Source organism: Saccopteryx leptura, chromosome 3, assembly GCF_036850995.1.
Source record: "Saccopteryx leptura isolate mSacLep1 chromosome 3, mSacLep1_pri_phased_curated, whole genome shotgun sequence".
Lineage (NCBI taxonomy): Eukaryota > Metazoa > Chordata > Mammalia > Chiroptera > Emballonuridae > Saccopteryx > Saccopteryx leptura.
The window spans coordinates 180260532-180280766 of record NC_089505.1 but is presented as its reverse complement, the minus strand read 5'-3'; the positions used below and the strand labels follow the sequence as shown (position 1 = coordinate 180280766).

The 20235-nt window shown below is 39.8% G+C and overlaps 1 protein-coding gene across 1 annotated transcript in view; it reads left to right on the top strand.

Moving 5' to 3' along the window:
- Positions 1 to 19510, top strand: part of LYRM4 (LYR motif containing 4) — a 148396-nt gene extending 128886 nt beyond the window's left edge. Inside the window, exon 3 of the mRNA XM_066376968.1 lies at positions 19262 to 19510. Within this exon, the coding sequence (XP_066233065.1) occupies positions 19262 to 19330 (69 nt within the window). The 3' untranslated portion in view covers positions 19331 to 19510. The remainder of the gene's footprint in view (positions 1 to 19261) is intronic.
- The last annotated feature ends 725 nt before the right edge of the window (positions 19511 to 20235 follow it).

The following is a 20235-nucleotide window of genomic DNA, read 5'->3' as shown; positions in this document are numbered from 1 at the left end:
TACATTTGGGCTTCACTTGCTGTTCTTTTTCTAGTTCTTTTAGATGCAGGATTAAGTTGTTTATTTGAGCTTTTTCTAGCTTCTTAAAGTGTGCTGCCTGTAGTGCTATGAACTTCCCTTTCAGTACTGCTTTTGCTGTGTCCCATAAATTTTGACTTGTTGTATGCTCATTGTCATTCGTTTCTAGAACTTCTTTTTATTTCTTCTTTGATCTCATTCTTAATCCATTCGTTATTTAACAACCTACTATTTAGTTTCCATGTGTTTGAGAATTTTTGAGCTTTTCTGTTGTGATTCATTTCTAGTTTCATGCCATTGTGATCAGAGAAAGTGCTTGATATGATTTCCATCTTCTTAAATTTGTTGCGACCACTTTTGTGCCCTAACATGTGGTCTATCCTAGAGAATGTACCATGAGCACTTGAAAAGAATGTATATTCTGCTGCTTTAGGGTGAAAGGTTCTGAAGATATCTATTAAATCCAGTTGATCTAGTGTGTCCAATAAGTCTGCTGTTTCTTTGTTAATTTTCTTTCTTGAGGATCTATCTAGTGATGTTAGTGGGGTATTGAAATCCCCTACTATTATAGTATTGCTGTTGATCTCACCCTTTAAATCCATCATAGCCTGCTTTATATACTTAGGTGCTCCTATAGCAGGTGCATAGATATTTATAATAGTTATATCTTCCTGTTAGATTACTCCCTTTATCATTATGTAGTGGCCTTCTTTATCTCTTACTATATCCTTTGTTTTAAAGTCCAATTTGTCTGATATAACTATTGCTACCCCAGCTTTTTTTTTATTTCCATTTGCATGAAATGCTTTTTTCCATCCTTTTACCTTCAATATATGTGTATCTTTTGTTCTAAGGTGTGTCTCTTGTAGACAGCATATGGACAGGTCCTGTTATCTTATCCATGCTGCTACGCTATGTCTTTTTATTGGATCATTTAATCCATTTACATTTATGGTTATTATTGATATGTAGTTGTTTATTGCCATTTTATTCTTTAAAGCTGTATCCTTCTTTTGCTATATTCTTTTCCCACTTTGATCTGTTTACAACAGGCCCCTGTTAACATTTCTTGCAGCATTGGTTTGGTTGTAATGAATTCCTTGAGTTGTTTTTTGTCTGGGAAGCTTTTTATTTCTCCTTCGATTTTAAACAAAAGCCTTGCTAGATATAGTAGTCTTGGTTATAGGTTCTTGTTCTGCAGTTCTTTGAATATTTCTTGCCATTCCCTTCTGGCCTCAAGTGTTTCTGTTGAGAAGTCGGATGTCATCCTTATGGCAGCTCCTTTGTAGGTGATAGCTTTTTTTTTCTCTTGCAGCTTTTAATATTTTCTCTTTATTGCTTAGCTTTGGTATTTTAATTATGATGTGTCTTGGTGTAGGTTTCTTTGGGTTTCTCTTTAATGGAGTCCTCTGTGCTTCTTGAACTTGTGAGAGTTTCTCTTGCATTAATTTAGGGAAGTTTTCAACTATGATATGATTGAACAAAGTCTCTATCCCTTGTTCTTTTTCTTCTTCTTCAGGAACCCCTATGATGAGGATGTTATTTCTCTTCATGTTGTCACAGAGCTCTCTAAGAGTTTCCTCAGTCTTTTTGAGTCTCTTTTCTTTTTTCTTCTCTGCTTTCATGCTTTCATTTCAGTTGTCCTCCAACGCGCTGATTCGATCCTCAGCTCCATCTATCCTGTTTTTAATTTCTTCCATTGTGGTCTTTATTTCTGATATTGTATTTGTCATCTCCGACTGAATCTTTTTTATACTTGCTATTTCTTTATTTAGGTGTTCATAATGGCCATCCATTGTTGTTCTAAGATCCCTAAGCATCCTTACAATCATTATTTTGAATTCTACATCTGGAAGGTTGATTGTTTCCATATCACTCAGTTCATCTCCTGAAGGATTCTCTTGTGGTTTCATTTGGATTGCACTTTTTTGTCTTCTCATTGTCGGTGTTTTGTTTGTAGAGTTGGTTGAGTCTAGGCTTGGTGTTTGCCTCCAGTTTTTAGTTGTCTGAGTAGTATTCCATAGTATAGATGTACCAAAGATTTTTAATGCACTCGTCCACTGACGGACACTTGGTCTGTTTCCAGATCTTCGCTATTGTGAAAAATGCTGCCATAAACATGGTAGTGCATTTCTCTTTTTGGAACAGTGATATGGTGTTCTTGGGATATATTCCTAAAAGTGGAATGGCTGGTTCAAAAGGAAGTTCCATTTTTAATTTTTGAGGAATCTCCATACAGTTTTCCACAGTGGCTGCACCAGTCTGCATTCCCACCAGCAGTGTAGGAGGGTTCCCTTTTCTCCACATCCTCGCCAGCACTTATTCTGTGTTCTTTTGTTGATGAGCACCATTCTGACTGGTGTAAGGTGATATCTCCTTGTGGTTTTAATATGCATTTCTCTAAAGATTAGTGATGTTGACCATTTTTTCATATGCCTATTGGCCATCTGTATGTCCTCTTTGGAAAAGTGTCTATTCATTTCTTTTGCCCATTTTTTGATTGAATTGTTTGTCTTCCTGGTGTTGAGTTTTACAAGTTCTTTGTAAATATTGGTTATTAACCTATTATCAGATGTATTATCGAATATGTTCTCCCATTGTGTAATTTGTCTTTTTATTCTGTTCTTATTGTCTTTAGCTGTGCAAAAGCTTTTTAGTTTGATATAGTCCCATTTGTTTATCATGCCTTTTATTTCATTTGCCTGTGGAGATAAGTCGGCAAATATATTACTACAAGAGATGTCGGAGAGCTTACTGCCTATGTTTTCTTCTAAGATGCTTATGGTTTCACAGCTTACATTTAAATCTTTTATCCATTTTGAGTTTATTTTTGTGAATGGTGTAAGTTGGCGGTCTAGTTTTATTTTTTTGCAAGTTGATGTCCAGGTTTTCCAACACCATTTGTTGAAGAGACTGTCTTTACTTCATTGTATGCTCTTACCTCCTTTGTCAAATATCAGTTGTCCATAGAGCTGTGGGTTTATTTCTGGGTTCTCTGTTCTGTTCCATTAATCTGTATACCTTTTCTTATGCCAGTACCTGTTTTGAGTACAATGGCCTTGTAGTATACCTGGATATCAGGAAGTGTGATACCTCCCGCTTTATTCTTCCTTTTCAAGATTGCTGAGGCTATTCATGTTCTTTTTTGATTCCATATAAATTTTTGGAATATTTTTTCTATATCTTAGAAGTATGTCACTGGTATTTTAATTGGTATTGCATTTAATTTATAAATTGCTTTGATTAATATACACATTTTAATGATGTTTATTCTTCCTAAACTGAGGACAGTATATGCTTCCACTTGTTTGTATCTTCCTTGATTTCTTTTATCAATGTTTTATAAGTTTCCGAGTACAAGTCTTTAATCTCCTTGGTTAAATTTACTCCTAGGTACTTTATTTTTTTTATTGCAGTAGTGAAGGGGATTTTTTCCTTAATTTCTCTTTCTGACAGTTCATTGTTGGTATATAAAAATGCCTCTGATTTCTGAATATTAATTTTATATACTGCCACCTTGCTGAATTCATTTATCAGGTCAAGTAGTTTTTTTTACTCAGACTTGAAGTTTTCTATGTACAATATCATATCGTCTGCAAATAATGATAGTTTTACTTCTTCTTTTCCAATTTGGATGCCTTTTATTTCTTCTTCTTCTCTGATTGCTATGGCTAGGACTTGCAGAACTATGTTGAATAAGAGTGGTGAAAGGAGGCACCCCTCCTTGTTCCTGATCTTAAGGGGATTGCTTTCAATTTTTGCCCATTGAATATGTTGTTGGCTGTGGGTTTCTTATAGATGGCCTTTATCATGTTGAGATATGTTCCTGTATTCCCCCTTTGTTGAGAGTTTTGATCATGAATAGATCCTGAATTTTATCAAATGCTTTTTTGCTTTTTCTGCATCTATTGAAATTATCATGTGGTTTTTCTCCTTCCTTTTGTTTATGTGATGAATCACATTGATAGATTTGCAAATATTGTACCAGCCTTGCCTCCCTAGAATAAATCCCACTTGATCATGGTGAATGATTTTTTTCATATATTGCTGGATCTGGTTTGCTAATATTTTGTTGAGGATTTTTGCATCTATATTTATCAGGGATATTGGCCTATAATTTTCTTTCTTTGTGTTGTCTTTGCCTGCTTTTGGAATCAGAATTATGCTCACCTCATAAAAGGACCTTGGAAGTTTACCTTCCTCTTGAATTTTTTGAAATAGCTTTAGAAGGATAGGAGTTAGTTCTTCTTTGACTAATTGGTAGAATTTACTTGTGAAGCAAGCCATCAGGCCCAGGACTTTTATTAGTTGGGAGTTTTTTTGATAACTGTTTCAATCTTATTTGTTGTAATCGGTCTGTTTAGGTCTGTGATGGTGAACCTTTTTATAAAAACTGCCCACTTTAGCCGTGCTGGTCAACCTTACCCTTCCACTGTGGGAGAGGGACCAGGTTGACCAGCACTGGAAAAGTGGGCGGTTTTATAAGAAGGTTCACCATCAGAGGTTTAGGTTTTCTGATTATTCCAGATTGATTTTTGGAAGATTGTATGTTTCAAGAAATTTGTCCATTTCATCTAGGATGTCTAGTTTTTTGGCATACAGTTCTTCATAATATTTTCTTACAATATTTTATTTCTGTTGTGTCAGTTGTTATTTCTCCACTCTCATTTCTAATTTTATTTATTTGAGTCCTCTCTCTTTTTTCCTTCGTGAGTCTAGTTAAAGGTTTATCGATCTTCTTTTCAAAGAACCAGCTCCTGGTTTCATTGATCCACTGTATTGTTTCTTTAGCCTCTATGTCATTTATTTCCGCTCTTATCTTTATTATTTCCTTCCTTCTACTACCCCTGGGCTTTACTTGCTGTTCTTTTTCTAATTCTTTTAGATGCAGGATCAAGTTGTTTATTTGAGCATTTTCTAGCTTCTTAAGGTATGCCTGTAATACTATGAACTTCCCTCCCAGTACTGTTTTTGCTGTGTCCCATAAATTTTGAGTTAATGTATGCTCATTATCATTCGTTTCTAGGAATTTTTTTATTTCTTCTTTGATCTCATTGTTAACTCATTCGTTATTTAATAACATGCTATTTAGTTTTCAAGTGTTTGAGTATTTTTCAGTTTTTCTGTTGTGGTTCATTTTTAGTTTCATGGCATTGTGATCAGAGAAAATGCTTGATATGATTTCAATTTTCTTAAATTTGTTGAGACTATTTTTGTGTCCTAACATATGGTCTATTCTAGAGAATGTACCATGAGCACTTGAATGTATATTCTGCTGCTTTCGGGTGAAAGGTTCTGAAGATATATATTAAATCCAGTTGATCTAGTGTGTCCTATAAGTCTGCTGTTTCTTTGTTAATTTTCTTTCTTGAGGATCTATCTCGCAATGTTAGTGGAGTATTGAAATCCCCTACTATTATAGTATTGCTGTTGATTTCGCCCTTTACCAATATTGATCGACTTACAACCTATGCAACTTACGACCATTTGACTTTTTTTTTTTTTTTTGTATTTTTCTGAAGCTGGAAACGGGGAGAGTCGGTCAGACAGACTCCCGTATGTGCCCGACCAGGATCCACCTGGCACGCCCACCAGGTGGCGACACTCTGCCCACCAGGGGGCGATCCTCTGCCCCTCCGGGGTGTTGCTGCATTGCGACCAGAGCCACTCCAGCGCCTGGGGCAGAGGCCAAGGAGCCATCCCCGGTGCCCGGGCCATCTTTGCTCCAATGGAGCCTTGGCTGTGGGAGGGGAGGAGAGAGACAGAGAGGAAGGAGAGGGGGAGGGGTGGAGAAGCAGATGGGCACTTCTCCTGTGTGCCCTGGCCGGGAATCATCCCCAGGACTTCTGCATGCCTGGCCAACGCTCTACCACTGAGCCAACCGGCCAGGGCACGACCATTTGACTTTACGATCACAATCGCTAGCCACGACTGCTCTGCATCTGGCAGCGCAAGGGTTGCCCAGCTGGGCATACAGCAGTGCAGACCAGCTTCTGGTGGCACTACCATCTTTGCGTGCACCATTTCAACTGTTATACCAGACTCGGTACAGCAATTTTTGTTTTGTGTCTTGGATATTTTTCATCAAACCCCTCCCAAGATGTCTACCAAGAGGAGATTGTCTTTGCAAATATTAAACCAGTTGTACTGGTAATGCAGTGTTTTACTTAAACCTGATGAATATAAAAATAAGAAACAAAATGGTGTAGAGATGATACAAATGGCATAAAATGAACAAAGAAAATTATGATATATAACAATAATGAAAGAAAATTATGATAAAATATGACTTAAAGGTTTTTATACCATCATTTTACAGTACTGTACATATAGCCTACTCAACTTACGACCAAATCGTGTTACGACCAGTGTGTCAGAACTAATCATGGTCATCAGTCGAGCACTAGCTGTATACCCATCAAAGTCTGCTTTATATATAAATATTTAAGTGCTCCTATATTAAGTGCATAGATATGTATAATGGTTATATCTTCCTGTTGGATTGCTCTCTTTATCATTATGTAGGTGTCCTTCTTTATCTCTTACTACAGCCTTTGTTTTAAAGTCGATTTTGTCCAATATAAGTATTGCTACCCCAGCTTGTTTTTCATTTCGATTTGCCTGAAATATTTTTTTCCATCCTTTTGCCTTCAGTCTATGTGGATCTTTTGTTTTAAGCTGTGTGTCTTGTAGACAGCATATGTAAGGGTCCTGTTTTCTTATCCACGTGGCTACCCTGTGTCTTTTGATTGGCTCATTTAATCCATTTACATTTAAGGTTATTTTTGATATGTAGTTGTTTATTGCCATTTTATTCTTTAAAGCTGTATCCTTCTTTTGCTATATTCTTTTGCCCCTTTGATCTGTTTACATCAGGCTCCTTAGCATTTCTTGCAGCGTTGGTTTGGTTGTAGTGAATTCCTTGAGGTTTTTTTTTTGTCTGGGAAGCTTTTTATTTCTCCTTCAATTTTAAACGATAGCCTTGCTGGATAAAGAAGTCTTGGTTATAGGCTCTTGTTCTGCATTACTTTGAATATGTCTTGCCATTCCCTTCTGGCCTCAAGTGTTCCTGTTGAAAAGTCGGATATCATACTTATGGGGGCTCCTTTGTAGATGATAGCCTTTTTTTCTCTAGCAGCTTTTAATATTTTCTCTTTATCACTTAGCTTTGGTATTTTAACTATTATGTGTCTTGGTGTAGATTTCTTTGGGCTTCTCTCTAATGGAGTTCTCTGTGCTCCTTGAACATGTGAGACTTTTTCCTGCCTCAATTTAGGGAAGTTTTCAGCTATGATTTGATTGAGTACAGTTTCTATCTCTTGTTCTTTCTCTTCTTCTTCAGGAAACTCTATGATGCAGATGTTATTTCTCTTCATGTTGTCACAGAGCTCCTCTTAGAGTTTCCTCAAACGTTTTGAGTCTCTTTTCTTTTTTCTGCTCTGCTTCCATGCCTTTGTTTATCTTGTCCTCTAACTCACTGATTTGATCCTCAGCTTCATCCATCCTGCTTTTAATTCCTTTCATTGTGGTCTTCAATTCTGATATTGTATTTGTCATTTCTGACTGATTCTTTTTTAATATTTCAATGTTCTTTTTTATATTTGCTATCCCTTTATTTAGGTGTTCGTAATGACCATCTATTGTTGTTCTAAGCTCTTTGAACATCCTAACAATCATTATTTTAAACTCTGCATCTGATAATTGGTTATATCTGACTCATTCAGGTCCTTCTCTGAGGATTTCTCTGATTCATTTGGGCTGCATTTCTCTGCCTGCCCATTTTGTCTGTGTATAAGAAGGGTTTGGCCACTGGAGTCCAATGGGTGTTGCTTCTGTGTTCCCTAGCTGTGGTCTGTCTGCAGGCCCACCACCCCCTGTGCCACAGCCTAGAGTGTTTGGGTATGGGTGTTGCTGGCACTGTCCTGCTGCGGCTGTTGTTGTGGTTTATGCCTCTCCCTCACGGGTGGGGGTGTGTTCACATGCCTAGCTCTACAAGCTTCAATCAATCTCGGCCTTCGCCCCGCCCCCATGGGTGGGGTTGAGCGCCATGCAAGGGCCGCAAGCCTCAGCACCAAGAGTAGGGGCGAGCACCTTTGCTCAGCTGCAGGTATCCACCTGTTCCCGGGCTTTGGCCCTGCCCCCGTAGTCAGAGGCGGCTCATGCATCAGGCCACAAGCCTTGGCTCTGCCCAAATAAAATTTTAAAGTCATTTCTCAACTACCAAATTTCCTCATGTATAAGATACACCATGAATAAAATGCACCTTAATTTTGAGGCCCAAAATTTGAGAAGAAAAAAAAAACGTATTACATAAAGTTTTTATTATTTTTATAATAATTTTATTTTTTTAATGGGGCGACATCAATAAATCAGGATACATATATATTTAAAGATAACATGTCCAGGTTATCTTGTCGTTCAATTATGTTGCATACCCATCACCCAAAGTCAGATTGTCCTCTGTCACCTTCTATCTAGTTTTCTTTGTGCCCCACCCCCTCCCCGTTTCCCTCTCCCTCTCCCCCCTCCCCCCATAACCACCACACTCTTATCAATGTCTCTTCGTCTCACTTGTATGTCCCACCTACGTATAGAATTATGCAGTTCCTGGTTTTTTCTGATTTACTTATTTCACTTCATATAATGTTATCAAGATCCCACCATTTTGCTGTAAATGATCCGATGTCATCATTTCTTATGGCTGAGTAGTATTCCATAGTGTATATGTGCCACATCTTCTTTATCCAGTCATCTATTGACGGGTTTTTTTGTTGTTTCCATGTCCTGGCCACTGTGAACAATGCTGCAATAAACATGGGGCTGCATGTGTCTTTGCATATCAATGTTTCTGAGTTTTGGGGGTATATACCCAGTAGAGGGATTGCTGGGTCATAAGGTAGTTCTATTTTCAGTTTTTTGAGGAACCACCATACTTTCTTCCATAATGGTTGTACTACTTTACATTCCCACCAACAGTGGATGAGGGTTCCTTTTTCTCCACAGCCTCTCCAACATTTGCTATTACCTGTCTTGTTAATAATAGCTAATCAAACAGGTGTGAGGTGGTATCTCATTGCAGTTTTGATTTGCATTTCTCTAATAACTAAAGAAGATGAGCATCTTTTCATATATCTGTTGGCCATTTGTATTTCTTCCTGGCAGAAGTGTCTGTTCATGTCCTCTTCCCATTTTTTTAATTGGATTATTTGTTTGTTTGTTGTTGAGTTTTATGAGTTCTTTGTATATTTTGGATATTAGGCCCTTATCTGAGCTGTTGTTTGAAAATATCATTTCCCATTTAGTTGGCTTTCTGTTTATTTTGTTATCAGTTTCTCTTGCTGAGCAAAAACTTCTTAGTCTGATGTAGTCCCATTCATTAATTTCTGCCTTCACTTCTCTTGCCTTTGGAGTCAAATTCATGAAATGCTTTTTAAAACCCAGGTCCGTGAGTTGAGTACCTATGTCTTCTTCTATGTACTTTATTGTTTCAGGTCTTATGTTTAGATCTTTGTTCCATTTTGAGTTAATTTTAGTACAGGGGGACAAACTGTAGTCCAGTTTCATTCTTTTGCATGTGGCTTTCCAGTTTTCCCAGCACCATTTACTGAAGAAGCTTTCTTTTCTCCATTGTGTGTTGTTGGCCCCTTTATCAAAAATTATTTGACTATATATATGTGGTTTTATTTCTGGACTTTCTATTCTGTTCCATTGGTCTGAGTGTCTATTTTTCTGTCAATACCATGCTGTTTTGATTGTCGTGGCCCTAAAATATAGTTTGAAGTCAGGTATTGTAATGCCCCCAGCTTCATTCTTTTTCTTTAGGATTGCTTTGGCTATTCGGGGTTTTTTATAGTTCCATATAAATCTGATGATTTTTTTCTCCATTTCTTTAAAAAATGTCATTGGAATTTTGATGGGAATTGCATTACATTTGTATATTGCTTTGGGTAATATGGCCATCTTGATTATATTTATTCTTCCTAACCAAGAACAAGGAATATTCTTCCATCTCATTATATCTTTTTTGATTTCCCTTAACAATGGTTTATAGTTTTTATTATATAAGTCCTTTACATTCTTTGTTATGTTTATTCCTAGGTATTTTATTTTTTTTGTTGCAATCATGAAGGGGATTATTCTTTTGAGGTCATTCTCAAATGTTTCATTGTTGGCATATAGAAAGGCTATTGACTTCTGTATGTTAATTTTGTATCCTGCGACCTTATTGTATTGGCTTATTGTTTCTAGTAGTCTTTTTGTGAATTCTTTGGGGTTTTCGATGTATAGGATCATATCATCTGCAAAAAGTGATACCTTTACTTCTTCTTTTCCGATATGGATGCCTTTTATTTCTTTGTCTTGTCTGATTGCTCTGGCTTGAACCTCTAGTACCACATTAAATAAGAGTGGAGAGAGTGGACAACCCTGTCTTGTTCCTGATTTACGGGGGAAAGCCTTCAGTTTAGTGCCATTTAATATGATGTTCGCTGATGGTTTATCATATATGGCCTTTATCATGTTGAGATATTTTCCTTTCTATACCCATTTTGTTGAGAGTCTTAAACATAAAATTGTGTTGTATTTTATCGAAAACCTTTTCTGCGTCTATTGATAAGATCATGTGGTTTTTGTTCTTTGTTTTGTTGATAATGGTTTATTACGTTAACTGTTTTACATATGTTGAACCATCCTTGAGATTCTGGGATGAATCCCACTTGATCATGATGTATTACTTTTATAATATGTTGTTGTATTCGATTTGCTAGTATTTTGTTTAGTATTTTAGCATCTGTATTCATTAGAGATATTGGTCTGTAGTTTTCTTTTTTTGTGCCATCCTTGCCTGGTTTTGGTATGAGGGTTATGTTGGCCTCATAAAATGTGTTTGGAAGTATTGCTTCTTCTTCAATTTTTTGGAAGACTTTGAGTAGAATAGGAACCAAGTCTTCTTTGAATGTTTGATAAAATTCGCTGGTATAGCCGTCTGGGCCTGGACTTTTATTTTGGGGTAGGTTTTTAATGGTTTTTTCTATTTCTTCTCTACTAATAGGTCTGTTTAGGCTTTCTGCTTCTTCTTGACTCAGTCTAGGGAGGTTGTATTGTTCTAGGAATTTTTCCATTTCTTCTAGGTTGTTGAATTTAGTGGCATAAAGTTTTTCATAGTATTATATAATAATTCTTTGTATATCTACGGTGTCTGTTATGATTTCTCCTCTTTCATTTTGGATTTTGTTTATATGAGTTCTGTCTCTTTTTTCCTTGGTAAGTCTTGCCAAGGGTTTATTAATTTTGTTGATATTTTCAAAGAACCAGCTCCTTGTTCTATTAATTTTTTCTATAGTTTTTCTGTTCTCTATTTCATTTATTTCTGCTCTGATTTTTATTATCTCCTTTCTTCAGCTAGTTTTGGGTTGTCTTTGTTCTTCTTTTTCTAGTTCCTTAAGGTGTGAATTTAAGTGGTTCACTTGGGCTCTCTCTTGTTTGTTCATAAATCCCTGAAGTGATATGAACTTCCCTCTTTTCACTGATTTTGCTGCACCTCATAGATTCTGATATGTCGTATTGTCATTTGCATTAGTCTGTATATATCTTTTGATCTCTGCACTTATTTCTTCTTTGACCCATTCATTTTTTAAAAGTATGTTGTTTAGTTTCCACATTTTTGTGGGATTTTTTTCCTCTTTTTTGCAGTTGAATTCTAGTTTCAAGGCTTTATGATCAGAAAATATGCTTGGTACAACTTCGATTTTTCTGAATTTGCTGATATTGTTTTTTTGGCCCAACATATGGTCAATTCTTGAGAATGATCCATGTACACTGGAAAAAAATGTACACTCAGTCACTTTGGGATGAAATGTCCTGCAGATGTCTATCATATCCAGGTCCTCTAGTGTTTGGTTTAAGGCCACTATGTCTTTGTTGATTCTCTGTTTGGATGACCGATCTAGAGCCGTCAGCGGTATATTGAAGTCTCCAAGTATGATTGTATTTTTTCGGTTTTTGTTTTAAGGTCAATAAATAGCTGTCTTATATATTTTGGTGCTCCTTGGTTTGGTGCATATATATTAAGAATTGTTATGTCTTCTTGATTCAGTGTCCCCTTAGCCATTATGAAATGGCCATTTTTGTCTCTGAGTACTTTTGCTGTCTTGTAGTCAGCATTATCAGATATGAGTATTGCTACGCCTGCTTTTTTTTGTATGTTATTTGCTTGGAGTATTGTTTTCCAACCTTTCACTTTGAATTTGTTTTTATCCTTGTTACTTAGATGAGTTTCTTGTAGGCAGCATACAGTTGGATTTTTTTTTAATCCATTCTGCTACTCTGTGCCTTTTTATTGGTGAGTTTAATCCATTTATATTTAGTGTAATTATTGACACTTGTGAGTTCCCTAATGCCATTTTATAGATTGCTTTCTGTTAGCTTTGTATCTTGTTTGAACCTTCTCTTTTGTTTTTCTATCTTTTGTTTTTATTTGGTTGTTGTATTCCATATATCTTTTCTCTGTTGCTATCTTTTTTAAATCATGTGCTTCTGTGGTGGTTTTTTCAATGGTCGTTACCTTTAAGTTATGAAAATGGTTCCTACTCTGTTCGTTGTAGCGCACTATTTTGTGAGTACTTTTGCACTCCATCGTCCTTTGCTACTGTTAATCTCCATCCTCTCCCCCCCCCTTTCTTTTTGTTGTTGTCACAGTTTAAATTTGGTTTTATTGTATTCTTCTTCTAGCTTTTACTTGTGGCTTTGTTTTTTTTTTTGTTGTTGTTCTTTGTATCTGATTGGAGAACCCCCTTTCTGGAGGCTCCAAGGAAAGGTTTTTCTGTTTCTGGTTGAAGATCTTGCTGAGTTTTGGGGGAGATTTATCGGTATCGCTTCCTACCGCACCATTACTCTGACGTCATCTCACATAAAGTTATTGAACTCAAGTTTTATTCGTCTTAAAATTTATACAACTCCTTATCACTGTCAAAATTCCCATCTATTAGCTTGTCCTCATCTATGTCTGATGACGAATCATTGTCTTTGTATATTGCCTCATCCTCAGTTCCATCAATGCAGGGGTCAGGAACCTTTTTTGCTGAGAGAGCCATGAACGCCACATATTTTAAAATATAATCCCATGAGATCCATACAATGACCCGTGTATGTTACACATTATCCAATAAAAATTTGATGTTGCTCGCCCTGGCCGGTTTGCTCAGTGGTAGAGCATCGGTCTGGCGTGCAGAAGTCCCGGGTTCGATTCCCATCCAGGGCACACAGGAGAAGCGCCCATCTGCTTCTCTACCCCTCCCCCTCTCCTTCCTCTCTGTCTCTCTCTTCCCCTCCCGCAGCTGAGGCTCCATTGGAGCAAAGATGGCCCGGGTGCTGGGGATGGCTCCTTGGCCTCTGCCCCAGGTGCTGGAGTGGCTCTGGTCGCAACAGAGCGACGCCCCGGAGGGGCAGAGCATCGCCTCCTGGTGGGCAGAGTGTCGCCCCCTGCTGGGTGTGCCAGGTGGATCCGGGTCAGGAGCATACGGGAGTCTGTCTGACTGTCTCTCCCCATTTCCACCTTCAGAAAAATACAAAAAAATAAAAAATAAAAATTTCATGTTGTCACTAAGGAGAGCTGTGAATGGCTCCAGCCACCCACAACCATGAAAATGAGCAGTCGGAAATGAATGGATTGTAATACATGAGAATATTTTATATATATATATATATATATATATATATTTATTTTTTTTTTGTATTTTTCCGAAGCTGGAATCGGGGAGAGACTGTCAGACAGACTCCCGCATGCGCCTGACCGGGATCCACCCGGCATACCCACCAGGGGGTGACGCTCTGCCCACCAGGGGGCAATGCTCTGCCTCTCCAGGGCATCACTCTGTTGCGACCAGAGCCACTCCAGCACCTGGGGCAGAGGCCGAAGAGCCATCCCCAGCGCCCGGGCCATCTTTGCTCCAATGGAACCTCGGCTGCAGGAGGGGAAGAGAGAGACAGAGAGGAAGGAGAGGGGGAGGGGTGGAGAAGCAGACGGGCACCTCTCCTGTGTGCCCTGGCCAGGAATCGAACCTGGGACCCCTTGCACGCCAGGCCGACGCTCTACCGCTGAGCCAACCGGCCAGGGCCGGAGAATATTTTATATTTTTAACGTTATTATGTTTTTTATTAAAAATTTTTCTGCGAGCCAGATGCAGCCATCAAAAGAGTCACATCTGGCTTGCGAGCCATAGGTTCCCGACTCTTGATCTATGGCATTTGAAATGTCACAATTGCTGTATAAGATGCACCCAATTTTGAAGACCCAAAATTTTTTGAAACAGGGTTTTCTTATACATGGGGAAATACGGTGCCTGAAAACAAATCCCATTCAGATTTAATTATCATTGTGTTGGGTTAAACATAAATTAATTTGGCAAAAGATTGACATTTTTATGTGACTCGGTCTCTCCATTAACATTGCATTTTCTCATTTTATTCAAACTTATCTAATATTTATAAATTTTATAGTTTTTTTTCTAAATATCACCCACATTTTTTATAAAGGTGATATCTCAGTATGTTGTTGTGACTGCTCTCGCTGTCTCTCCTCCTTTCCCAGTGTGACCCCCTGAGATGTTACCTCTCATTTGTGAGGCAGAAGGGAGAGCCAGTCTGAGCAGTTACACTCCTTCAAATGTGGAGAGTAAATCAGACGGAGTCTGCCTGTAAAAACCTGTAAATTGATGATGATGATAACAGTATCTTCCTATAAAGTTATTGTGAGATTAAAAGAATTGAATACATTTAATTTATTGACTTAATTAATTATATGCTTAGAACAGTGCCTGCCATACAGTGAGTACTCATTAAATGTTAGTTGCTTTCATTATCAATATCATATTACTATTTTTTAATGGTTATAGTATAATCATTACAATGCCAAGGGCAAGATTTGGCCCTGCCGCCGCCCCCCCCCTCACCCCCACTGGATGAGGCATCATCCCTGCCTGGTTGTTTTCCCATCCTTAGAAAAGGAAGAGAGCAGGGACAGTGTCCCCTTAGTTCCACAAGCACAGCCAGATGCCAATATTTGTCCCATAGCTTTCCTTACAAACAGCATATCCTTCTCACACAAGACTACTCTGACCAGCTGAAAACATTGTGGGCCTTTCCTGGGTAGGAAGCTATGCCCTTGGACTCTAACAGCTAGAGTGTGATGAGCCTTGGATATCCTTGAGGTCAGGATCCGAGATCCTGTGGTATTCAGCTTGACAGCAGATGGGCCATGCACATAAGTAACATTTACATTTAATGAGCCCTTACTGGTAATATTCTTATTTAATACTCCCAAGAGTGTGAAGATATTGAATATATCTGGATTCCGGGAAGTACATGGGGCAATTGGTTCATTTTCTTCAAGTCTAGTCTGTCATTTGATTCTCATAACAGCCCAGTGAAATGGGCAGACAGTAGCAGAGGCACCACTTCAGCATCCCCACTGCCCCCACCCCAGGCCACTGAGCCCAGCTCCTCTGAGCCTAGATCAGATTGAGTGTGCTGACCAGGACATAGCACATTGCTTCAGATGCGTAAGCGGTGAAGATCTGAAAGATATATGACATTTGTTTTCTCATATCCTCCTCCGTCCCCTAGCAGGTCATTTGTCTGTGAGTCTCAGCACTCATTAAGTGTTACTGGGCCGTCCAGGCATCCCATCTACTTGCAGCTAAATAATCTGTGTATTCTCCTAATGGACTCCAATGTCAGCTCCTGAAGTTTGTACAGTAGAAGCGTGATCAGCTTTAATGGCCAGTTTACTCATGGCAATAGTCTGACTGGCTCAGTCATTTTGGGATTCTGAAGGGACTGTAAATTGTAGCTGTTAATTGCCCTTCCTCACTCCCATTGACCAACCAGTTCTTCTCACCTGAAGCTCAGAAGTGACATGCTCTGTCATTGGTACTGCTGCGGTCATCCCCAACTGGCCCCCAATGTGTGACAACACATTTTATGGCCCAAATAAATGCAACAGAACCATTACACAAGCATTTATTGCCTCATGTCTATCGTTTTGGTTGAGGTAACATTTTAATATTTCTTCCCTTTGTGAATTGAATGTTTTTCCCTTGCCTCTTCTGTAATTGGTCTGATTAATCCCATGTAGCCTTGGGTTATAACTGTCAACCTTCTCCTGAGCCAAATTTAAATCATTTGATTCTGTTTAACAGTGAGTGGGTGAACATTCTTGTTACAGTGCATTGGTCCTGTCACTATTTTTATTGACTTGCATTAGTATTTCCATATTTCCTGTAGGAGCTCACCACCAAAGCTATTCATAATCACTTGGAGATCTAGGATTTAGAACTAGAGGACACAGAGCCTTATAACCAGGGATACGAGACACCGGTATGTTTAGTCATCGACTCCTCACTGAGCACTTTCTCCTGTCTGGCACAGCCCTAAGGCGTGTCAAAGGCAGCTGAGGCTTTCTTCTGCTCTGTCTGTCACTGAGACTCAGACAGAGGAACTGGGACAGGCCAAATGGTGACAGTACAAGGCCAAGCCAGTGTCACATGGCTACACAGATATGTGTAATGAGTGTTTCCGAGAGGGTGGGAACCCAGGGAAGCTTCTACCACTGGCCCAAAGTGTGGGGGGCTTTTACTTTGCAGACATTAGGTCTTTCCTGGCAGAACAAAGACATAGACGCTAAGGAGGGAGGCAACTGTCAAGCTATAAATCCCAGACTATGGGGCCTAGACAGGTGAAAAGAATCTTTACGCCTCCTTGAAATCATTAACATTAAGATCTTACTTCATTCTTCCCTCTCCCCTTCAGTCAGCCATAAAAGTGTTCTATCTGAATGGATTTTAAAAATTTATTGCATACTCTGTCAAACTGGACTGTAAATTTGAAGGTTTGTTTTACATTTTCCAGAAGTTGAGTTTTGCATCACCCCCTTGTTCTTCATTCTGCATCTTTCTTTGGAGCCTTTCACATGGAGCTGACTGGGACTAGGTCACCCATATCACAGCTGCATTTCCTGCAAGTGATCATCTGTCCCCCAAAGGTCCCATCCTTCACTGATGGACTGTGAGAAACAAATGCTATGTTACAACTATGTTAGAGGGGGCTTATGTCAGGACCACAGCAGAAGGGCCACAGAGCAGGAGAGCCCTGTGTTCTCAATGTTGCCTGCCTATCCAAGAGGTGGCCGTCGGCACACATGGCGTGCACACCATGCCTCTGTAGAAGGAGGTGTGTTCATTCTGTGCCAAGCATGCAGGCCAGCCTTCACATGGTTCACCAAAGGGATGTCAGTTGGACAACTGAAGGAACCTTTTTGAAAAGTTTTGTGAGATCTATTAGGAACATAGACATAAACATATTCATTCAGACCTGTTTACCCAATAATTCCATTTCTAGAAAACTTTTATAAGAAAAAGATCAGAGGTGCGATAAAAGATTTATACTTTTATAAATGATATAAATGAGAAAATTGTGGTACATCTTTACAACGGAATGTTATGCAGTTATTAAAAATATTCTTTCAAAGAACAGTTAATGATGTAAGGATTATAATACAAAGTTAAGTAGTAAAAATTATTAAAATATTGTGAGTTTGTATGCATGCACACTCACATTTTAAAAGAGATGGATACTGAGCAGGCCCCAATATACATGTGTGGTTACCTCAGATTCTAATAGATATGCTATTGCACCCTTTATTGAAGTTTTTGTGATTACTACAATGGTGTGACCGTGACATGAAGGTCATGTAAAGAAGTCAGCATTGGTCAGGGAGCAGGTAGAGGAGCAGCATTTTGGAGAAAACACTGGGCAGAGGTTAGAAGCACTGGCCAGATTCATATCTCTGCTCCTCTGCGGTTGACTTCTCTGAGCCTTCTTTCCCCGCTGAAAAATGTGGGCAGTGATTCTTATGTCTACACCAGTTGGTCTTGGTCTTACTAGTGTTTGATTTCCCATTTTATATGTCAACCAAGCAATTCTCTGGCCTGCTCCTCTCTGCACTCTTGTCACCTGCTTAGTTCAAGCCAAAATCGTGTCTCACCTGCACTCTTGCTTAGTTCTTGCCTTCACAACAAGATAAAGTGATCTTTAACCACAAGTCTAAGCCCATCTTCCATTTTTAACATTTTAAAGTTTTCCTCAGGATAAGTCAGCATCCATGATTTGGTCCCAGCCTATGCTTACTCTCTGTCTTCTCTGCCCATCCCCCTCCACACTTACTGCCCATGATGTCTTTGACATTCTTCCATAAGCCCGAATGCATCGTGTGCCTTCCCACCCACAGCCTCCGTGGGGGCCATGCCCTCTGCCTGGGATATGCTACTCACCCTCCCCTAGCTCCCACTTCTCAGCCTGCTGTACTCCTGAGGCCTTGCTAAGATCTGCCTCCTCAGAGAGGTCTTCCTGCTAAGTTCTGAGGGCAGGAACCATGTCTTCACATTGTGGAGTGCAGTACCTGGCACAGCAGCTCTTTACTGCCTGTCTGCCCAAAGATGAAGGGCTGTTGGCTGCCCTTCCAGGCCTCCTAGATGATTTGATGGACTTTTCACCCAACAGGTACTTATTCATTGTCCACAGCCTTTCTTTTGAAAGAAAGAATCCTGCCCTGTCTCTAGCTTCACTGCACAGCCACTGGCTCACTGGTACCTCCAGCTAGCTCCAATGTGCAAGGCATTATTAGCAAAAGCAAATCAGGTGACTACACTTTGCCCACAGTGCAGTTTCCAGCAGGGAACAGCCCTGTGATGACAGACAACATCTAAATGTTAGAAATGCTCTTTCTGAAGTGACCATCTGCTTCTCTCCCCTACCCGCTTCCCCTTCTCCCTCTTCCCCTTCCACAGCCAGTGGCTCAGTTGGTTCGAGCATCGGCTCCAGGCGCTAAGGATAGCTTGGTTGGTCTGAGCATTGGCCCCAGGCGCTGAGGATAGCTCAGTTGGTCCAAGTGTCAGCCCCTGGCATTGATTATAGCTTGATTGTTCCGAGTGTCAGCCCCAGGCACTGAGGATAGCTTGGTTGGTCTGAACATCAGCCTCAGGCACTGAGTATAGTTCAGATGATTTGAGCATTGGCCCCAGATAGGGGTTGCAGGTGGATCCCAGTCGGAGAACATGCAGGAGTCTGTCTCACTTTCTCCCCTTAAAAAAATGAAAGAGAGAGAAATGTTCTTTCTGACCTTTCACAGCTAATGGAATCCCATGGTTCTTGATTTGTGTCTTTTTTTTTTTTTTTTTTTTGCCTTCAGGTCCACATTGGCCAATTGTATTCAACTGACAAACTTATCATTGAGAGTCAAGAGAAACCCAAGACCTAAAGACCACACCCAGCAGCCACCAGCAGCAACCATGGACCACCTTCAGCATCCATTCTGCACTTGGGATGGGGCTCCCAATAGACCATGAGTGGCCTCTTGCATCAGCTTAAAATAATAATAACCCCTTGCTCAGCCTGCCCTGTAGGAACTGGTAAATTGGATAAGGTTTCCATTCTTCTGCAGCCTTAGTGAAAAAAGAAGGCTGTTTCTCTGTTCAAATGAAGAAGTGGTGCTCACTCAGAATAATGCTGTGTATTATTGTGTCTCCTCTCCACCCCCCTCTTTAGTAGCTCATTGCCACTTGTACTGAGTGTCTCCAGACTTTGGTTCTTAGTCCCCAGCAATAAACAGAATTGTCTCTCTGAGCTTGCTACACCAATACATTCATCCTGAATGCACTTGCATTTCCTGTTGCTGCAGGTCCTGCAGAGGGTACCAGAGGGACCAGGAGGGAGGCCCTAACCCTGAGCCGAGTCCTCCCTTTGCAAAAGCAAGTCCAGGCACCAGAGGAGATTTGGGGGACAGCATGGAGGAGGGCAGGGCTGAAGGGACAACCACAAGGAAGGCAGGTGGGTGGATACACACCTAGGGACGGGGCACTCCATACTTGGCTGCTCAGAGAGGTCTGAGAGTTGGCATCACCTAGGAGCAGAATGCCCAGCCCATACCAAACCTTTTGAGTCAGAATGGTTCATCTCACACTGGTGGTAACGCCCCGCACAGGAAGTTGGCAAGGCGCTGCATAGGCAATGCTTCCCAAAGCTGGCTCTATAGGTCCCCCACTGAATCAGACTTTCCTGGAGATCCAGAGAGTTTTTAAAAAGAAATGCACCCCTGCCCTTGGATTCTGACTCAGTATAAGGTGAAGCACAATAATTTATGTGTACATTTTTAAGCTCTCCTAG